Source organism: Bactrocera oleae, chromosome 4 (assembly GCF_042242935.1).
Source record: "Bactrocera oleae isolate idBacOlea1 chromosome 4, idBacOlea1, whole genome shotgun sequence".
Taxonomy (NCBI): domain Eukaryota; kingdom Metazoa; phylum Arthropoda; class Insecta; order Diptera; family Tephritidae; genus Bactrocera; species Bactrocera oleae.
In genome coordinates this window covers 58,138,957-58,161,919 of record NC_091538.1, presented here as the reverse complement: position 1 = coordinate 58,161,919, position 22,963 = coordinate 58,138,957, and the positions used below count along the sequence as shown (strand labels likewise).

At 31.3% G+C, this 22,963-nt stretch overlaps 1 protein-coding gene across 2 annotated transcripts in view; it reads left to right on the top strand.

Moving 5' to 3' along the window:
• The first annotated feature begins 8,662 nt into the window (after positions 1-8,662).
• Positions 8,663-22,963, top strand: part of flz (transmembrane serine protease filzig) — a 55,319-nt gene continuing 41,018 nt past the window's right edge. Inside the window, exons 1-2 of one of the 2 annotated variants that reach the window (XM_070108811.1) lie at positions 8,663-8,826; positions 14,001-14,601. In XM_070108811.1, the coding sequence (XP_069964912.1) occupies positions 14,346-14,601 (256 nt within the window). In that variant the 5' untranslated portion in view covers positions 8,663-8,826; positions 14,001-14,345. The remainder of the gene's footprint in view (positions 8,827-14,000; positions 14,602-22,963) is intronic. The other variant, XM_036360115.2, reaches the window with a different exon arrangement.

Below are 22,963 nucleotides of genomic sequence, written 5' to 3'. Positions count from 1 at the left end.
TGCAGCGCGCGATATGTATGGAAATTGCCGAACTTGTAGCACACGCACCAATACATTGTCATGAAATATGTGGCAATTTGTATTGCCACTCATGGCAAAATAAGACAGCAATTTCTAATGTGGCTTAAGCACCGCAAAATCGAGCGCCAGTGAAAATTCGTTGCTTTGAAGCGATCAGTTGCCAATAATTGCAAAGAAATGCGAAATCCACCACATCTCCAAGTCGCGGTTGCTGTGATTGTATCGTCGGGTAGCGAAATTGCATTTGAAGCAGGTTGGGTTATGCATATGTATTTGTTATTATGAGTAATTTTTAATTTGTTATTATGAGTAATTTTTGTTACGCACGTGGCTACATAAAAAATAAAATTATTGTAGTTTGAAATTTTTTACGAACACATTTCTACATTTTGTGTGGTTAGCGCATTTGCTACAGAAAGTTTGAAAATTTTGGTTTAATATCGAATTGATTTGATAATCAGTAATCAAAATTATGGTTTAATTTCCAATGAAAAATACAAATCTATATCTAATATTCATAACATCTTCTGAAATCCTGGTCAATTGAAGGCAATTGATGCTATAATAACCTTCACAAATAGCAAATATTCCTTACAAAAACTTTGATCGGTCAGTTTGTATGGCAGCTATACGCTATAATGATCCAAATTGAACAACTTCTTTGGGTATTGTACAGTTGCCTTGGACAATAACTCATGCCAGATTTGGTGAATATACCTCATCAAATAAAAACATTTTACATACAAGCACTTGATTCCGATCGTTCAGTTTATATGCCAACTATATACTGTAGTGAATCGATATCGGCCGCTCTGACAAATGAGCAGCTTCTAGGTGAGAAAAATATGGATGCAAAACTTAAGTTCGATATCCCGAAAACAAAATCCACTCTGCTCGTCATGTTGATAATTTATGTAAAATTTGTACTCCGACTTTTCCTTATGGGTGTTACAAACTTCGTGACAAACTTATTATACCCAGTTCACAGTATAAAAAACAAATATAAAAGATAATTCCCTAACTCAAATCGAAAAAATCACTTTGGACTTCTTCACCACTCTAGGATCTCCCTTTTACACTTTTCTTTATTTACATATATTGGAAATCTTAAAATAGCTTCTATTTTTCATATGGCAACCAACGGAGAGCGACTAGCTAACATCTAACTGACAGCGGTCACGTGACCTAGCTTATAGTAGCCCTCTGGATGTCATCTGACAGCGACTATCTGCCATCAATACGACATCAGTCTCTTCTTAGGCAACTGACAGCTTTTTAATATCGGATACGTGGCAGCAACTTGACAAAATCTATTTGAAAGTCAACTGGAAGCAACCATCTAACTGAAGGAATCTGATGGCTGTCATCTGAAATCAGCCATTTGACAACATCCCTCTGATAGCAATCATCTGTTTGCTCAGAATCTTGACAAAATGAGTTAAGTCCTCGAATCCATAAAACTCTCTGATAATATATATTTCGTTCAAAATACTATCAAATTGGATAAAACATTTCTTGGTTCTCCTAGAACATGTAATCGTATTTCTTTTGATAAATATATCGAGATTTCGAGAGCAACATATCTCAATGAAAGCATTGAAAATACATGTTATATATAACAAATCTAAGTCCATGTATGAACGCAGTGGATTGACATTTTCGTCATCAATGAATACTAATTTATAGGCGACATTTTAATAAAAAGAAAACCTGGAAAATATCGCGCCTTAATTTGTTAAATATAACTCGTCAAGGAAAGTTTGTACAAAGCAATGAAAGCCGCCGACAATCGAAATGTTGGACACTTCTTGGTGAATTTCCTGTTGCACAATTACATATATATTTTCACAAAACTTTAAGTCTTACTAAAAATTGTAAAGCCCAAATATACCCACTTAAATTTCATACTCATTAAATGACTCGTAACAAATTTGATAATACCACGCCGCGGGCCAAAGCTTCGTTATTCCACCGATACATATCATACATTTATCTTGTTTTCTATTTTAATTTATGTAGGCTTGACAGCTTCGCCTCATGAGAGATCACTCGAACACGCGCTGCCACCACGCAATTACAACCAATGAATCGATTAGTTCGGCAGCCTACGTCAGCAATCAAATAGCCAGGAGCGCGGCATCAATAAAATCTGATCTAACACGAGTTTACAGTTATAATTATTGTAATATGTGATGTTGTTGTTGTTGTTGCTTTTTTTCTAAACATCTTTCACACACATAATTTTCATTCATTTTATTTGTTTTTACTATTTTCATTTCGCTCATTCAGTTTTATATTTTCTTTTTGCATTTCCCCTTCGCCAACCAACCAACCCGAAGCTGTAAAATTGCAACGTACATAGACGTTGTTGCTGTAATTGCAATAAAGTTGCGCGCTATGTGATGATGATTTAATTGTCGGCGTTGGTCAGTGGTGGCAGTCAAGCCAAGTTAAAAATGCTTTTGTGGCACAAAGTGGCGCTGGCGCTGGCGCTGCTACCATCTTTTGTGGTACTGTGGTGGCATCGGTCGTTGGCGGCAGGGTGCTAGTGGCATGCTCAACTTGCTGCGAAAGCGAAAGGCTTCTGCGGTCATTTGAGCACTTTTCGTCGCGCGTCAGCGAAAGTGTTTCCAGTTGCTATTGGCATTGTTGTTGTGGTGGTAACGGCGTACTTACTCACCGCCATTGTTGGTAGTTGATGTCCACTTGTACATTTATTTGATGTAATAAGCGATTTTCCAGCGAGATTTTATGCCGATTCTCACGGTCTTTTCTAATGTGGGTTTCGCTTTTTTGTTTTCGTTGTTGTTTTTTTTTATTGCTCGGACAAGTGTTTGCTAGGTGTTAGTACTTGAATAAAATTGAAGTTATGCTCATTTTTGCCATTTACTTTATTGTTGTTTTGTTAACATCATTTCAGTGCAGTCTCGACTTGTTGAATATGTGCTTTTTCCTTATTTTTGTTGACTCAATTATTTGCCCAAATTTAAATAAGGAAGCGGATATGTCTGTGTGTAAAAAATTTAACGATGCGATTTTCTTATTTAAAAGAGAAAAAAGGGAGTTAAGTATGACTTAATTAATTCGGAAAAATTAGTTGTATGCAGAAGGTCATTCTTCTTAATATGTAAGAGAGTACTTATATATGCATATCATTTACCAAAAATAACGAAATATGGTGACTTAAGCTATTTAAATGTTTTTCTAGTCTAAATACAAGTTTTATTAATTTTTTACCTAACAAATTACACTTTTTAGGGAGCAATGTTGTTGCGCATATATTGTAATTTGATACAGTATTCCCACCTTTATTGCTTCAAAAAATATTTTAGTCCTGAACTAGCATAAAAATGAAAAATATTACTTTGTACGATTATTACAACAAATCAAAATCAAATACAAACAATCAAAGCCAAATTGTCCAATAAAAGACTACTCAAGAACCTCGACTTAGCAATTCGCATAACTGGAAGTACTTCGGTACAAGCTGAGGTGATTAAATTTTATGACATCGGGCGATTAAAAGTCACCATGTTTACCGAAGAGAGGCATAATTCTATTTTTGTGACAAACTTCTTATTAAACTAGAATTTGAACTACAGATAATTACACAACATATCTTCAAATAATAAAATTATTTGTGGCTTAAATTTATTTGGTTAAAAAAAAATTCGCAATAATTTAGAAAAGAATGGAATTATGAAATGAAATATTATATAAATAATGTTTGATTTTAATGATGTTTTTGTCAGAGACATGTTTTGAGCGGTTTTTGTTTTTTTTTTTAAACGTAATTGCAAACCCTTATCTTTATAATAAAGCTAACATTAAATTATATGCGTTTCATTTCATGTTGAAGATCACATGTCTAAAAAGCACACAATTTATTCAATCGTGAGAAGAACTTGGCACTCTGAAAAAGTTCATAAACTATAAAACGTTTTCCATTATTATCTGGCATTTCATCATTTAAACTCACTTTGCAAAAACTTGCAAAATATTTTTCGTTACGAAACTACAAGTAACGGTATAAAACTCTGAAGAAAAACACCAAAAATTATGTTAGATAAATAAGTTTACCAGGTGCACCGGTATTAAGTGAGCGTTAAGATACAAATGTGTTGGTATTGAACATTTTTTGTGAACGAGCTTTAATTTGGTAGGCATTACATCTGTCAAACGTATTGAGTAATCGTACAGTTATTGAACACACAACATCATATTTTTTTTTATTGTGTTAAAAATGTCAACTTTTGTACCGCAAAGTCATGATTTGCGGAAAGCATTCCTTTTTCATTTCCATTTGAAGAGAAGTACTGCAGAGTCCCATCGAATGCTTGTCGAGGTTTATGGTGATCATGCTCCATCAGAAGCAACAAAGACATGAAAGAAAATCGGTTTTGCATCGAATTATCACTGGTGATGAAAAATGGATTTATTTTAAGAATCCTAAACGACGAAAATCATGGATTAATCTGGAACAACTATCAATATCGACTGCAGAAATAGACTGTATGCAATAACTGTAGTCTCAAAACGTTTGGGTCAGTCGGCTTTAACACGTCTTTACAACAAAAAACGCGTATTCGCAAAACATATTTTATACAAAAGCTGACGTTGTGACTCAGAAATAATCATAGACTATCGGATCTATTCACTTGAAAATTTATCTACCAATAACATTTTTGTTATTTTGTTTTTACAAATTTTATATCTTATAAGTAATTTACATCTAAATATTTAAGTCAAAATTGAGACTTCGTTTCAACAAGTTCGCCATTTCTCGTAAACTATCTGTAAAGCTGAAAACGAGCCCAATTGGAAAGATTAATTTTGAAATTTGGACCCTTAGCCGTATTATGTATTAACACTACTATTACGGAAGGCTACTGGATTGTAATGGTCGGTAGACTAGTGTGAGATATTATAACAGGCATTTACTCTGCATTTTTGGGAAGTGCTGCTTACAATATCTGGCAGCAATGCCCAAATTTATGACATAACTATAAAATCAGCATTTGGGCGCAAATATTACAATTAAAAATAATAGTTGAATTATATTAAAGTCGATTTTTGCGAATTATAAACAAAACTGCATTTTATCTCCGAAGGCGCTTAACAAAGTTGTTTCACTGTTGCACTGATTCCGGCCTTCTTTGTGGATGAAAGCTAAAATAAAAGTCTCACTAGAAGATATTTTCAGTAAAAAAAAATCAAAAATCGTCTACACTTTAGAAAGCTGTAACTAAAACCTCTTTCAAATATTGATTTCAAATTTTAGTATATTATTTTTAAAGATATAACCCATCGAAATATGAAAAAATTAAATCTAACCTTTTACATCAAAAGAAAATATAAATTCTGTAGTAGCTTATATTCAAATATTTCAAACGTTCGCTGAATTCACATATGTCAAATAATATATTTAATGTATGAAACAGTGGTTTCAGTTGAAAAAATAAAAAATAAAATAAAAAAAGTAACGTAGTAATAAATAAATGCATGAAATGGCTGAAATTGTCATACTTCTATAATAAATGAAGCATAAAACCACACTCAATTAGCAATGCTATTCAATTCAATATTTGCATACATCCATACATAAATAGATATGTTATTTAAACAAAAACTTTAAATGAGAACACAAAACAACATGCAATTACTGTCGGCAGTATAATAAGCGCCACTTTGCCACAAGCAAACAAATAGGCAGTCAAACAAACTAGTTAACCAGCGGATGGACCGCCTACAAAACGTGGTGTTACAACTACGGAGCATACAGAGTTTCACAGCAGAAATGCAAGAATTTCACTAAATAAGCGCCACATCAAACACAATACAACTTGCAACACGTGCCAACTGGCACAGTCAAACAAGCGCATACATACATACAGAAGTGACTTGTTGCAAACGAAATGCATTTCAGTGCAAACACAAGCAGCGGAAAGAAAGCCAAAAAACGATTAACAGGACACTGTTAATAACAGCACACAAACCACTGCCAAGAGCCGACCACGAATTGAAGGCTAATGCTAAAGAAGCTAACCACAGTTGTGGCGCATCGAATGCTCTAGCTAACAACCACTCACCACACTTAATGTCTTGCACCGATTGCCAACCGTTTCAGTCGAGTTTGGTAAGCGCACGCGTGCGGTACGTTCATGTATACGGCTCTTAAACAGGCGTGCAACTTTAATGCGACGATAATAAGGGAGCATGCGGGAAAGGAATTAGGCACGTAAATTTGTAATAATATTTAATAATTTAAAAAATTATGTAATCATTTAATAAATAACTGTGAATTAAAGCGAATCGCTTGTGGTCGTACAAAAGACTTAAGCAACGAACTTGGTTGTGATTGGCCAAGTATAGTAGTGACCGCTTTTAAAATAACCAAGAAAAATATATAACAACAATACCGTTGTCATTAGAATACCGTTAGAAATTTGTATGTAGTGACTACGGTGTAAAAACATATTTGCAGAATGAGAAAAATGTAAACAAACAGGAAAGCCAAATATGCAATGAATTGAGTGATAGTGGCGGCGAAAGAGAAAAGAGCGTGTTGGACGTGGTGTTTCAAGCGATTATGATAAAATACAGGAATATTGAGAAATTGGAAGTGATTTGTAGAAGGTGAAGAAGTTTTTGAAAAACAATATTTTAAATAAATAAAATATTTTTTCTAGTATTTAGCAGCAAAATGCATATGATCTCAACACATTTAATAATATAGAGCTTTTAATTGCTTTAACTAAGTTATAAGTTAACAATTACAATTAACAATTTTTGAAAGAGTTCTGCAAATGTATTTAGTTGTTTTTTACATTCATTGATATACATACAAATACTTTTGTATATACAATAAATATGTCGAACAAAATAATTCGTCTTAATAACGTCAAGAAATAACATATTTTCGATCATCCATACTGAACCTTAAAAACAAAGATATTACTCTTAAAACAATTTTAACTAATATATGAAATTTAATTAATTAAAACCAACTTTTTTTTTAATTTTTTTTTTTAAATTACAAAAACAAAGGTTTAAATACTTTTTTAAAAATGTTATTCTAAAATAACGCTTTATTAAAGTTAAAAAAAATTAATAATATTTTTAAAAGCTTTATAAAATTTAATACTATAGTATGAATATTTCTAAATAAATATTAAAAAAAAATTTATTATAAATTTTTTTGTATAAATGCCTTTATTAAAACTGTGTAAAAAAATTAAAAAATAAATAAATAAAAATGGTAAAAAAAATTAAACTGTTGTTGAAAAGAATTTAAATTTTAAATAAATTTTTAATTTTTGAAAAGTTGAGAAAAGTGTCAAAAATTTACATAAATATTTATTTCGATATATTAAAAGGCTTTTTGCACAAAAACTTAGAAAGTCCACAAAATTTGTTTGCAAAAGGTTTAAAATATTGCTGTCTAAATATCCAAAAAAATTAGCAAAATTTTGTAATAAATTCAGTAATTATATCACGAAAATTTATATTTAATTTTAACGTAATCTATAACAAAACAAAACCAAAAAATTTTTCTTAAAGTTTAACTTTTTTTTATCGAAAAAAAATTTAGTTAAAAAGGTATATAAAACTATATATATAGTAAAAAATTCATCAAAATATATGCGATTTTTTTATATCCGAAATTAGAGCAACTAATCGAATGAAACCAAAAAACTATATTACATTTAATAAATATTACACATATCTGAAAAAATACCTAATTTATATTACCTAATGTAAAGAACACAACAAAAAAAATTCTCACAAAGTATTGCATAAATAAAGAAAAAATATACATTCTTAAATAAAAATTGATTACACCAACTCCCGAAAACATCTCAACTACGCAAACGCGCTCACACTCGCTCTCTCCCACAAGCGCTCCAACGCAAACGCTATCACGTTCTGCATATACTCACAGCTTGTTGGCGTTACTCATTCATTATAAGTGAGCCAACAACATTGCTAGTAAGAAAGTCAGCCAGCTATAGCAGTGCCAGCAACAAGACAACAACACAAAAGCGGCAGTGACAGTCAGCAATAAGCAATGAAACGGCTTGCTGTTGTTGTTGCTACATTATAAATGTTTTGTTTTCTTCATTTATGTTGTTATTGTCAGCCTTATTGTGCCGGCACTAGCAGCTAGTATGCAAGCAAGTTATATTCGGGCAAACTTTGCTCCAAGTTGCTGCTGTCGCTGCCGCCGCTGCTGCTGCTGCTGCTGCTGCTAAAGTGAAAGTTGCACAAAAGCGTGGTCCGTTATCTCGGCAGCACGACAGCGCGTACAAGCAATTCACACCAGCACTAGCGACAGCACACACTCATACGTTGAACGTCCACGCTGATGGACGCATGTGCGGCAGCTCGCTGTAGTGACTTGACTTCGCTTCTTCCATTGGACATTTGTGCACCGAACATTAAGAAAACATAATATATTATTATACGTATGCACGTATATATACTGACATGTATGAGCGCACTACAAATTAAACTCGTTCGGAATTTTTACAAAAGCTTGAATTGTGCGGTTCTTTAACGGTGCTGCGTGTTTAGCCGAGGTCGAAACAAAGTGTGTGCTATAAAAATATGAAATAGAGAGAATATGACGTATATATTTGTTGTTAGTTTTTTAATGGAAAAAATGTGACAAACTAAATAATTAAATACGAACCAAAAGCAAGATAATTCAACGTTTCTTTGCAAAAATACGATTTCAAACAGCGAAAGAAATATTTAAGTGTGCTAAGTGGCGCTGAAGTGAAAGGATTTGCGCAGCAAGTACAAGTAAATTGAAATTGAATTATAAGTGAAAACACTACAATGATATGTGAAATAAATACACAAAAACAATTTATTCCTCGATCAAAGTGAATGAAAGAAAGAAAACTAAAAATAGTATATTGTGAAAATTGTATAAAAAAAGGATAATAGAAAAATGAAATCTGCCATCCTTTAGCATAATTGACGAAAACTGTGAAACATAGCTCCTTGTCATAAAAAGGAATTAATATGGGAAAATAGGAGCCCTATTTCATATAAATACAATTTAGTAATTATTTTTTGGTATCCAGCCATTTGTTTAGTTCAATATATATATTATAAAAAAACACTATAAACGCTAATAATAAGCAAAAAATTTACTGCTTTTTTTGTTTGAAAATTTTCGAAATGTTTTAATTTGATTTTTTGGATACTTAATTTTTTTGCAAATTTCGAAATAAAAGTTTTTGAATTATTTTAATCTTAATTAGGCTCTTTTATAAATTTTAGATACAAACAAATAATGTTAATCTAAGCTTTTTTGCTTCACTTCGTCATTTAAAAAAAAAAATTATTTTGCTGAATTAATTAATTCACGCTATTTTTCTAGCTTCTTGATATTACGAATACCTGAATAAAATATATCTATAAAGTTTAAGTTCACATTCCAGTTGCAAATTTTTATGACTATAAAATAACAATTTTAATACTTATATTATTCAATTCATAGAATATAGTATTGTGCTTTTTCAATTAATTGATTAACGCACATATGATTGATTTATTAATTTCTAGCATGCAATAAATTTTTAAAATATTTTATAAGTGGCTGAGTATGACATGAGGCAGACCAGCGCAATGTTCAAGTACCTCATTACAATTTCTGTTTTGATATAGTCCAAATTTCCGTTTTGTGATAAAATACATATCAGAAAATATTAAAATACTTTCGTTTATAAATTTGGTTGCTTATATATAATTTTTTTAATAAAGTGACCTCCCAAACATATTATTAAGGGGTTTGAGGCTCAAAATTACTTGTAATCATCATTGAGAGTAAACAAATACAACTTGTAGAAAGCAAAGCCTTACCACACGTTCATGATAGAGTTTTCGATTATTTGTTTTTTTACTTTATTTATTACTTTAAATTGATTAAAACTCTTTATCACTGTTACTCGAGCTAATATTAATCTTCTTTGGCGAATTTAGATTTAATAAATTTACTCTTCCGTATAGAATTTTTATTATATGGTAAAAAACATTAAAAAATTTGTAAAAATTATGAAAAGGGATTTTCGAAGATTTTTTCTTAATATCGAGAGGACAAATAGTAAGTATAGACATTTCATGATAAAATTGTTATATTTAAAACAGACCAAGTGAGTTAACGATCAAAACATAATTTAAACTTGGAGTTAAAAAATTTAGTACAATACTTTATCCCTAAATGCTATTAAGAGCTGATTTGCAGACAATAAATATGGAAATTCTGAGTAAGATAGGGTTTTTTGTGTGTAAGAAGTAAACTTACAGTATTGAGCAATATAAAAGCAACTCAATTCACTAACACGGTGTTTTTTTTTTGAGAATTTTTTCAAACTCGTAATTCCAAACCAACATAGAATGCTTTTTCTGAAATTTCCTTAATTTCATGGCTTAAAGAAACAAGCATATAAAGTTATAATGCACAAAAAAAAACACAATCACACATTTATATATACTTGTATACTTACCATATATACATATATATATAATATATTAGGTCGAGTAAAAAGTTCCCAAGATGTTTGGGATTAAAAATTTAAAATGTTTTTTAATTCTTAATTAAATTCTTGCGGTAAAATTTTTTTTTTTTTTTTAAATAACAAATTTTTAATTCGGTTTTTGGGCTTAAAATTTTGTTTTAATCCGGTATCTGGAATTAACTTTTTTTTAATCCGGTATGCGGGATTAAAATTTTTTGTATATTTTTTAATCAAGTATTTGGGATTACAAAATATAAAAAAAATTTAATAAAAATTTTAATTCAATTATTATTTTTTTTAATTATATAATTTGCAACACTGTGCACAATACTGTAAGATTCAGTTGGAAAATTGTAACTTTATGAAATTCTTATGAGCTGAGGCACTGTTAGCTATTAAACATTAGTAATTATGTTATGAAAGATAACTCATAGCTAAATCAAAGCTAAATCCAACATAATTGTCAACAAATAATCGTTAACATTCTAACAGTATAAGCAAATCTAGCTGTTTAAAGCACAGTTCTCCTACATATTAATGTCCCAACAAGCAACAACACTTTGTGTTTCATACAAACACTGCACACAATAAAATAAATAAAATACACGATAAATCAGAAAAGTATGCGAAGAAGAAAAATCGCTTACCTAGTAAATAACTGGCACTACAGAATGTGTTAATTAGTGTCTTTGGCCGATATGTGGGCTTTCTGTGCAAATCGTTGCGGGTACGCGCCTTCATTTCGCTTTGGTTTGCAAGCGAAACGCTCGAGCAGACAGTTAGTTTACCGGACCAGCCGAACGCTTACAGCAGCCAATTGTTGTCGCTGATAGCCATTTACCACTTATACTCACACACACACATGCATTTATTTATATATGTATACACAGACTTATAGTGGTGTGCAAGTCCCTCAACCCACTTCGGCAGCGCCTGATTCAGTTAGTTATCATGACCGGCGTGCATTGTCTGTTAGTCTACTGTTCAGTTTTGGACCGCTTTACCTTTTTTACCGCGTTTTTACCGCAGCGCTCGAAAATGACCGTTCTTTTCGGTGATGTTCGCGCTGTTTTTATGTTTTTGCGGCGCGCAGCTTCTTTTCTCTTCTTTCTGTATTTATTACTTAATTTCTCTTCAACTTGCTGTTATTTTACCTACAGTGCTTGCGCATGCGTAGAGACACATGGCGCATATTCGTCAATTTGTTTCTGCAATAATTTTACGCTTGCGCCGCAGTTCTTCATCGACTATTTTGCTACTGCATTTTGCACATTCCATTCTTATTGCATTTCATGCTCATAATAAGCATAAATTATCAGCTTTACCAGCGAATTTGCCACTCAACGCGTAACCGACTGCCGGTCACCCTGTGCATTACTACAACAAAAACAACAAACAGTTCAGCAATCACCTTAAGTGTATGTGCAAGCAATCAGTGCACTACACACATGTATACAATAACAACACATGCATGATAACAACAACATTAACACCAATAATTAAGTTGGAGAAAACTAAAGTTTGCACATGACTGTTCGTATGTATGTGTTTGTGTGTGTGTGCGCGTGTGTGCTCTGGCAATATTTGCCGCTGCATTAATGCAGCAAAACAAGTTCGTTGCTTCAGTCTTTCGTTCGTTCACTGCCACGGCAAGCGCGGTGCCAATCAGCCAGCCTCCAGTTTCGTGCTGTATGCCTTGGTTTTGTTCTTGTAAACTGCTGTAAACGTCGATGTGGTTTGAATGAAGCGTATGATTGAGCATGCAGCAGAATAGCGGTATTTTTTGCAAGCAATAACATATAAAAGCAATAGCAACAACAAATCATATAAACTTGTGCGCTAAAATGAAGCGTAGTTTATGAGTTCAGCAAACAGTAGCAAACTGTGCAACTGGTGGTGTGTCTATGTGCGTGTATGTATGTGGTTGTTTATATATGTAACAGCATCCGCGCTGCAGATTAATGTATGGAAATATTTATAATTTTGCGCGAATTAATATTGAAATAAAAATTCTAGTGGAAGAACTACAATGAAACGTTAAAAAAAACAATGTTTTTGTATTTTGATTAATAATTTAAGGTAAATGGAAAAAAAATAGAAAATTATATATTAACAATTCAATAGAAATTTTTTTAAATTTTTATTAGAACATATTATGATTTCAAAAAAAATATAGAAGCCAAACTTTTACAGTTAGAGGAGAGCTCATAAGGAGTCTTCAATTCCGAAAAAATGTAAAAATTTATATATGTATTGTATATAAAAGCATTCGAAAGTGGATATTTAATAACTTTTTGCATTTTGTATTTTTTGTAAATTTTTTTTTGTGCACAATGTTAACAAAAAAAAATGAAAAAGCTATGCTAAGATTTCATGAGCAAATACCAACTGATCACAGTTGACCCGGACTGACAAAAAAAAACTACATTTTCACGTATTTTGCTACAAATCTTCATCATCACTCTCACAATAGGCTGTTAAGCAAATGATTATTCCAAATTTCCTTACGCTTTTTACAACACTCGGCTTTGATGGCCTTCAGTGCGCTCAGCGAATTTTGATTTTTCGGTTTTGGCTCAAAAAAATTTAAAGAATTTAATTTTGACTAGTCAATTTGTATGGCGGCTATATGCTATAGTGAATAGATCTGAACAATTATGGACGGATTATACCATTGAAAATTAAAAATTTTTCTGTACAATCACATGATTCCAATCGTTCAGTTTGTATAACAGCTATATGCTATAGTGATCCGATATCGGTGATTCCAACAAATGAGCAGCTTCTTGGGAAGAAAAAGCGTATGCTAAAATTTTACAACGATATTTTAAAAACTGAATAAATAGCTCACGTACACATATACACACAGACGGACATGACTGCATTAACTAAGCTTGTCATGTTTCCCTCTGAGTGTTACAAATTTCGTGGCAAACATAATATACCCTGTTCAGGGTAAATACAGAAAAATTATATAAATGATACTTTTTTAAAAGAAAAGAGCATTGAAATATATTTCTAGGTTCGAAAGTATGCTTTTAGGTTGAGAAAAATAAAAAAAGTGGCTTATATATAAACCCAAGAAAGAGGAAATTATAAATAAATAAAAAATTATAAATAAAATAAGATGTAATTCGATGATTTTTATTGAAAAAAAATGGAATTATTATAAGCCTAATGTACGCATAGAAAAAAAATTTCGGAGTGTACAAAACTATTTCCGTGCGAAGGAAAAAGAAACCACTTCATCTTTGACAAAAAATAGCATTAAATTAGTGTTAAAATAACAATCATGCAAAAAAAACAATATTTCATATTTCTAAACTCTTAAAAAACAATAACAAATAGTTCTATCTTAGCTCTATTTAAAAGAACCAAAACAATTAATTGTTCTATATTCTAAAAGAAACCACGCACACTCTCTACAACTAACCACTTTTCCTTTTACAGTGTTAATTTCCACTCACCTTTCTAAATCTACTTTCTGTGCTCCGAAACGCAACAATTAAATCAACAGCATTGCAAATAAATAATTGTCACGACGACGAACGCATGGCGAACACACACAAAACTTATTAAATAAATAATTATAAAAACTTCGACAAATCGCGTTTTGACCGCAAAATCTTATTCAAAGAAATTTTACAAAACCGTTCATAAAAGCAAAACGACAATAAAAATAAATTAAAAACACAACAAATTTGCAACAAAGCAACGAATTTGTTGTTGTAATATTTTTGACAAATTTCTGTGCCGTGAAAATTGTTCTAATCTGCAATTCAGAATAGCGCTGAAATGCTGAAGTGGGTTAGCACGGCGACGCGCCACAGCGCGTGGCTATCCACAACAAGAACAACAACAACGAAGAATGCCAAAAAGTCAACAGCAGCAACAGTGAATACAACAAAAACACCAGCGACAGCAGCACAAGCGCTGACCTCCAAATCAATATCAAGCAATTTTGCCATCTGGCTGCTAACAACCGTGTGTATAATGGCCGCATTAGTGCAGGTGACAAATGGATTTAAGCCAATTGATGTGAATAACAGTGGTAAGTGTTCGATCAAGTGTCTTCTATTACTTCTTAATATTATTTTTATTTTTATTTTCCTTTTGTTGTTGTATGAAAAATGACAATAGAAAAGCGCATGTCAAGTAGGTTTTTTTTTTTTGGTATTTTTGTTTTGGTTCATTAAGTGTGCCCGAATTATACTGGTGGTACTTTGCCATGATTCTCTAGAATTCGAACAAAACTCAGAGACTATGAGTACGAAATATTATTTCATGCATTCAAGTTGTTATTTTGGCTGACATTTTTAGGCTACACACATTTAATTTACTCCACGGTTATTGTGACACAATTAGGCGCTTAACGGTTATTGTTCGATCAAAATTAAAAAAAAAATATTGGGAAAATGATGATGGTATGGGATCGAAACTATTTTTTTATACTTTTAGAGCAAATGTTCAGATAATTGTAAAATAAATAACAACAAAAATCTAAAATACTCCCGGAAACAGATTTTTGTGATGGAATAGGAGCACCACCATAGACTACCTAATATCGAATAATTGTTTAAGAATTTCGAAACTCTCAATAGCGCTCCAGGAGAATTATGCTCAGAAAAAATGTAAATTTAAAATAATTTTATGTCAAAAAAGTTCAAAAAGCGTAACGTTCATTTAATTTAAACTGACTTTAACAATGATTTTCATAAAATTCTATTCAATTTTATCATATAAAGAGCTACTTAATACTTTGGGCTCAAAACCTTCCCCAAAATTTTAATAGCCTTGTAGACTTTTCATACTCTCTTTATCAATTTGATATAAATTCCAAAAATTATTGAGTCTGAAGAGTTTGGAAACATATTATAATCCAATATTTGTAGTATATTAAATCAAATACTTATAGGGCTATGTAGACTTGTTTCGAATAAAATGAAACAAAGTTATCTTGTTATCTTCTTCTTTACTGTACTACTTTTACGAGAATGTTAAAACTACTTGTGGATTGCACACCATTATCTAACCAAGCGAACTGGCTAGAGTCGAAATAAATTATGTTGAAAGATTTGTGTTAGCTTAATGCAAAAGACAGACATAAGTTTCATATTGTAGTATGCTAGGGAAACCATATGTGGTCTCCCAAAGCTTTAAGCTCATCAGTCAAAAACATATGTCTACCGCAATTTTAACATTTTCAGAAAAATTAAAATACAAAATAAAAGTAAAAAACTAAAATGGAATACATCAAAATAATCTTATTTATACTAAAATGTGCTTAGATAAATTTTCCTTGTATATATTTCCATTTAATTGATTTTAATTTTTTTGCATGAGTGTCAAACCCATGAAATACCATATGTATGTCACTATGCTGTTACATCGTTTCCTGAGCTTTTATTGGAGTATGCATTGCAGTATGGAATACGTATGTCTGTCTTTAGCATAAGGCGTTTGTCCATTTAAAGCCTACTTTAGAGGTTTTCTGCAACGCAAAGAACTTTCTTGTAAGAAACAGTACACGAGTGTGATTTCGGAACCGGCACGCTGTCTTAATACATATCACAACCTCCCTTACTCTTAAAGTTCTTTAAAAAGCACTAAATCAATTGAAAAAATACTAAAACTTTGAAGGATAAAGCTAAAGCTGAAAAACTGCATATCAACTCGAAAAAATATGACTTTCCTGAAATATTTGTTTGACGGATAGTAATTATTTTCTCTCATTACAGTTATCTCTCTTTTTTTTTGCTTTTCGAATATTTCAATTAAAATACATAAAGGATAATCAGTTTCAAAAAATGTGTCTTGAAAACTCAATTCGATATTTTCGAGTATCTAAAAAATAAATTTTTCATATCATATCTTCTCATTGCTGAATTTGCAACTTCTCTTTGATATTTGAGTTCATGCTCTTCGCATATTTTTAAAATCTACTTTCATTTACACGTTTGCATATTTTATCTCTACACTTGCACATACAAAAATAAAATATTTTTTTGTGTTACAACATATGCATACATTATGTACTATAAACTATTTTAATCTTACCTTAAACACTTGCGAATTTGTTCTCTTTAACATCATTTAGAGTTGCACTTGACTAGTGAAAGTTTTCTGCCTTGATATCTTACAAGTATGTTGTTTTATTTAGTTTTCTTATTAACATGATTTTATCAGAATATAAGCTGCTAGCCGTATATTATATTTTACATACATATATTAGCGCTAAACTGTTATCAATAATCTAACTTATAATTTTGCGCTCGTACGCTGTGCGTGAGTAAACAGTAGAAGAAAGCAGCAAGTGATAAATGTTGCTACACTTAGAAGAAACTTAATTGCAATTAGAGCATATACAAGTTAATTGTGAAAAATCTATCTGTACTTAGGGAATGTTTGTGTAATATAAGTTATTATTTTGAAACCTCATTAGGTTAAAAAGGTATAGTTTTAAATTTGATTTCCAACTGGAACTGCGACTGTTTTTGTATTATTATTTTAGACAAGGGTTACCAACTGTCGAAAAATACGCGTATAAGCACAGTGTATGTTAAAGTTAAAAAAAGTGTTGTGCAAAATTCGAAGCTGGGTTGCCATCTTTCGTGATAATCAAAACTGGAAAACGGAAATATAAATTTTTTTTTGCTAAACATATTGCATTTAAAAAAAACTTCTAGAAAATTGTCTGGGCATTCTTTGCTTGAATAAATTTAGAAATAAAGTTGTGAGCTATCACAAAATAGCACTCCAAATGCAATAAATTTAACAAAAACATTTTTCATTTTGGATACATTTCGAAACAGAGTTGCCAGCTGTTAAAAATTATAAAATTAATTTTCTTACCAAAATTTCGTATGTTATAAACATAGGCAAGACAAGGCCAAAATTAATACAGTAATAACTAAATATAAGTTCTTTAAAGGCAGTAATTACGAAAATGTACTCTGCATAATAAAATAATATTTTATAAAATAATAATATTTTTTATCAAGCTAAAATAAAATAAATATAAAATAATATTTTATATAATAATAATTTTTTTTTTACTAAACAAGAATATAAATATGTTTTGGACAAACTACATACCATACAGAGAGGTGTTCAAAATAATTACTATAGCATTTTATTTTTCCAATTTTTATTACATTAAAACAATAGCGGGTGTAAAGCTATTGTTTTGATTTAATAAAAGTAAATAAGTGTTGAAAACAAAAACAGTCATAGTAGGATCAAATCTATTGAAAACAAAAAATAAAATAACAAAAATTAAAGGAAAAATAGTTTACGGGCGATCGGAAAGATGAAGATGAGGAGCGTGGTTGAATTTTTAAGGGTTAAAAACGGTTTATCTTGATTTTCTTATAGAAAGCAAGTCTTATATAAAAATTTATATGGCGAAATTTTAGGAAATAATCTACAACTTTTGTGTTAACGCATAACCTCAAAATTGATATAAAAAAAGTTGAAATATTCAAGTTTTTTTTGGAGTAAGCTACCCATCTTATGTCCCAAACACACTCTATTTATAATTTAAAATATAAAAGAGTAAACCTTATTTCGACTTAAAATCTAAAAAAAACCTAATTATCAATCAAACATTCTCACGTCAAAACAAAACAGATGTTTTTAAAAGGTCAATAAGCTTTTTTTTTTTTTTTTTTGTTTTTTGTAACCTCTATTTTCTGGTATAAAAAATATATACAATTAAAAAAGAGTATATTTTCTTGCTATCTGATGCATTATAAATATATATGAAATGCATAACGGTACTTGATTTCAATTAGAGTATTAATCATCTCTATTTTCTTGCAGTTCAAAAAACTAGTTTCGAATATAGAAAACTTGTAAATAATTGCACACAATACAGCTTCACGCAGGTTTTTTGCTGCAAGCGACTTCCTGCCAAGTAACGCACATTAGCCGGCCGAGAATGCGAGAAATTTAGTACGCGGTGCTAAACAAATGCTTGCCAAGCACACACATATACATTTTACACTTTAGATAAACTGAAAATCGACATCACACAAGCATCAAATACATACATACACGTTTTACACACATTTGCATTCGTTAATATTTATATGGCGTGAATGACTTTCTTGTCTAATTCACTTATAATTTGCCAAGTGTTAATTGTTGACAGATTATTTCTTTTCTTCACTTGTATATTCTGCTCATATTTGAAAAGTGAAACACATTTCACACTTAACAACTAAATGGTGTGTGTTATGGAAATTTGCTAGCAGCGAAAACGCGAGCTAATAATTAACGCCAACAACAACAATGGCTATAGATGCCATAAAGTACTCCAATTATAGAAAGTAGGATTTGAGTAGCGCATCGACAATGTTGGACTAGCAAATAGATTGTTAGGTGCTGCTGGTCTTCTCAATGAGTCTGCTGTTAGCAAATACCGTTTTGTATGCTTGCACGCATAATTACGCACTAGCATGCATACTTATACATACGTATTTATATATATATATATATATATATATATATGAAGATTTGTATACAAATGTTTGTATATATATTTCTATATATGCTCCTGAGTTGTTGCTCTCAAATACATGCTGCTTTGATTACTATTGCGCTGTCTAACACGCACTACAAATTCCGAGCTCGCGCATGCGCGTAATGAAGCTTGAGCGCGTTCGTTGCTTAAGTCTTTTGTATGCGCGCGCCAACCAGTCACTTTGAGCACCCCAAGAACTAGCATAAATGCAAACCGGCGTGTTTATATGGAAATGCACATGCATAGATTTGTATAGGTATTTATATGTGAGTTCTACTGCTGCCTCGCTTGGAAAAATACTAAATTTCACAATATTTAACGCACTTTCACGCTTGTAAGTTGACAAGACAAATATCTTAACTTAAATATAATGTGTCATAAAATTCTTTTTGTTGCCTGAGAAGTAAACAATTAAAACATAAAGCTTAACAATAATATATAAACATAGTTGGTAAATGTGTTAATAGTAATACTGACTGTTGTGGATCCCCAGTACGCAAGGCAAATGGGTCAAACCTAGTTGTTTATAGTCGCAACATGCTGCACAAAGTATTTTAGTTTGGTTTCAAACTTGTTTCGCCTTTAAATGTTTATTAGAGAGGAAGCACAAATAATTATTAAGAAACAGACTAACTACTTGTATTTGTAAAATGCTTTTGTTTTACGGATAAATGAAAAATATATATAAAACAAGTAAGGAAGGGCTAAGTTCGAATGTAACCGAACATTTTATACTCTCGCAAAGTCAAATGGTATACTCGTTTGAGATTTCTTTGTGGATTGACTGATATTTTCGGTAGAAGGTCAACTATAGGCACTGGGGTCCACATATTTAGTACTTAGGGGTTTGAACAGTTTTGGTTCGATTTAGACAATTTTTGGCCGCAAGGTGGCATACTTTAATTGCATTATTTACGCAAAGTTTTACCCCGATATAATCATTGTTACCTGATTTGCATAGTGGAAAGTGAAAGAATCAGATGGAATTGAAAATGGTGTTACATGGGAAGTAAGCGTGGTTGTAGTCCGATTTCGCCCATTTTCGCACTATGATATAGAAACATAAAAAGAACGTTATGCACCGAATTTGGTTGAAATCGGTTAAGCAGATCTCAAGATAGTGTTTAGTGCTGGATTTATCGCGCTTTTAGTAGTTTTTAACAGTACCGTTATATGGGGAGTGGGCGGAGTTGCCACCCGATTTCAACTATTTTCACACCGTCAATAGAAGTGCTAAAAACATTTGCTTCTAGTGAATTTTGTTATTATAGCATTAGCGGTTTAGGAGATATGCACATTAAACCTATTAGAGGCGGGACCACGCCCACTTTTTTAAAAAAAAATTTAACTGCAGATGCCCCTCCCTAATGTGATCCTGTGTACCAAATAACAGTCTTGTATCTTATTGCGGAGCTTAGTTATGGCAAGTTATTTGTTTTTGATTAATGGCGTTTTGTGGGCGTGGCAGTGGTCCGATTACGCCCATCTGCAATACCAACCGTCTCACGGTACCATGAAACATGTCTACCAAGTTTCAAAAAGATATCTCAATTTTTACTCAAGTTAGAGCTTGCACGGACGGACGGACAGACGGACGGACAGACGGACGGACGGACAGACAGTCACCCGGATTTCAACTCGTCTCTTCATCCTGATCATTTATATATATATAACCCTATATCTAACTCGATTAGTTTTAGGTGATACAAACAACCGTTAGGTGAACAAAACTATTATACTCTGTAGCAACAGGTTGCGAGAGTATAAAAATCTTAGAAATACGTTCATATCTATGACATAATTTTCGGACAAAAACATTCGCCACAAAAATTTAAACTTGAAATTCACAAATGTATAGAGTTGCATAAGAAAAAAATGTTTCATGCCAAAAAACTTTCATTAAAAACTTCAATACTTTAGTTACAAAAACTTTAAGCTTTTAATATTAACATATATTTTTAAATCTTAATTTATCTTCTTGCCAGTTTTACAAATTAAAATTTTTTTTATTATTTGTTTAGATATAATCGTTTTGTATTTTATAACTATGCCAAAAAATATAATGCATAGCCAAAATCTTTTTAAAATACAATTGGCAGCATTATTAAAAAATCTAAAACATATACCATTATAACTTAAAAGTTAGAATAACAAAAACAGCAAATAAATGTAAGAAATTAATAATAAAATCAAAACAGAAAAAAATAATTAAAAAATACAAATTTTCGAAGAACACGATTTTTCGTTATATTTATTTAATATTTAGGATCACGAAATACTTGTGCATAATAGTTAGCATCGGTACCATTATGTAAAAAACAAAAACAATCTTTGGATTTTCTTAAAAATTTAGACATGAAAAAATTAATTAATAAATACATTCAATACAAAATCTGAAAATCACAAAAACAAAACTAAAACATAAAAATTTTTTTATTTAAAAAAAAAGTATTTCAAAAGTAAAAAAAAAAAATTAATAATAAAATAAAAAGAAATTGGTTGTAATAAAAAACATTAATTTTTTCGCAAGCAAAACATTAAATATGTTTGCAATCTGTTCAAATTAAAACCGTAAAATCCTTTCAATAAGTTTTTCGGAAATTGAGTATCCCATAGTTTTAACAATTTATTATTTTGAAATTCTTTACACTGCATATCTCAAACATATTTTTGAAAATACAATTTTATGAATTTCATATAACTAACCAAAACTACAGAAGCATTTCGTTCTGCCACACGTGAACCATCCGCCAACACGTACACAAAAAGATAAACATACTTAGAAGTGTGCTAAATGAAAACGTGATGGCATAATTATTACATTTTCATTGCTGGCAAGGCAACTCGCCCGCTAACCAACACAGCTAGTTAGTCGTTAACATTGTGGCGCTTTTATGTGGCACATTGTGGTCAACAAGAGTAATAAGAACAAGTATTACTATTAACAACAAATGCAGTGGCAAGAGCAACAACAAGAATAGTAGCTAATTTTTTTGCACACACATATACAAATGTTTACATGTGAAAACTCTAATAAATATGTATTATTTGACAAGAGTATCAAGCTTTGCAACATTTGTAGTAATTACGAGCAGAATAAGAAATAAATACAAACACACACTCAAAGAAACTTGCAAATATGCAGCGCACATACACATATGTACCAAATATATATATACATATGAAAATATGTGTGTTTACACTTCGAGCACTTCTATTTCCAATATCACTCATTATAATTTCACATTCACGTTCGGCAGTCACTATCCGCTGCTGGCATGCAGAGCTGCCCGCTGCCCACTCTTTGACTAGCTTGTGTACTATAAGAATTTCTCTTGCTATTTGCTTGCTTTCCGGCTGCTATTTGTAGTAGCTGTTAGCGCGTAAGTGGCTGCACATAAACCCATATATGTAAGTTAAATATGTAAATGCATAACAAAAATATATATATATATCACTGGCAAGTTTTCTTCAGTCACCACCACATAGCAGAGCATAACCATGTCGGTATTCTATTTTATTTGTATATTTATATATCTGTGTCCGCTCGCTTATTACTGTTTTATTTGTTTGCCATTGAAAATTTCTATTATTTTTTAAACATACATATACACATACAAACACATATGTAGATTTGTAAGGCAAGGCACGTTTCTAACTGCATACCCTGCATAAATATCTATGTACTAAAATCTGTGTATGTATGTCTGCTGGTGCGTGCGTCTATTGCGAGACGGACGTTCGTTGCAAATAGAAATTGTTAAGTGATTTTTCTGCTCAATAACTGCAAGGTAGCGCTGAGATATTTTTTCGCTTTCTAATCTTCGGAAATTTTATGAATTTTAATTCGTTCATTTGGAAATCAGATTAAAAAAAATGTCTAATAAAA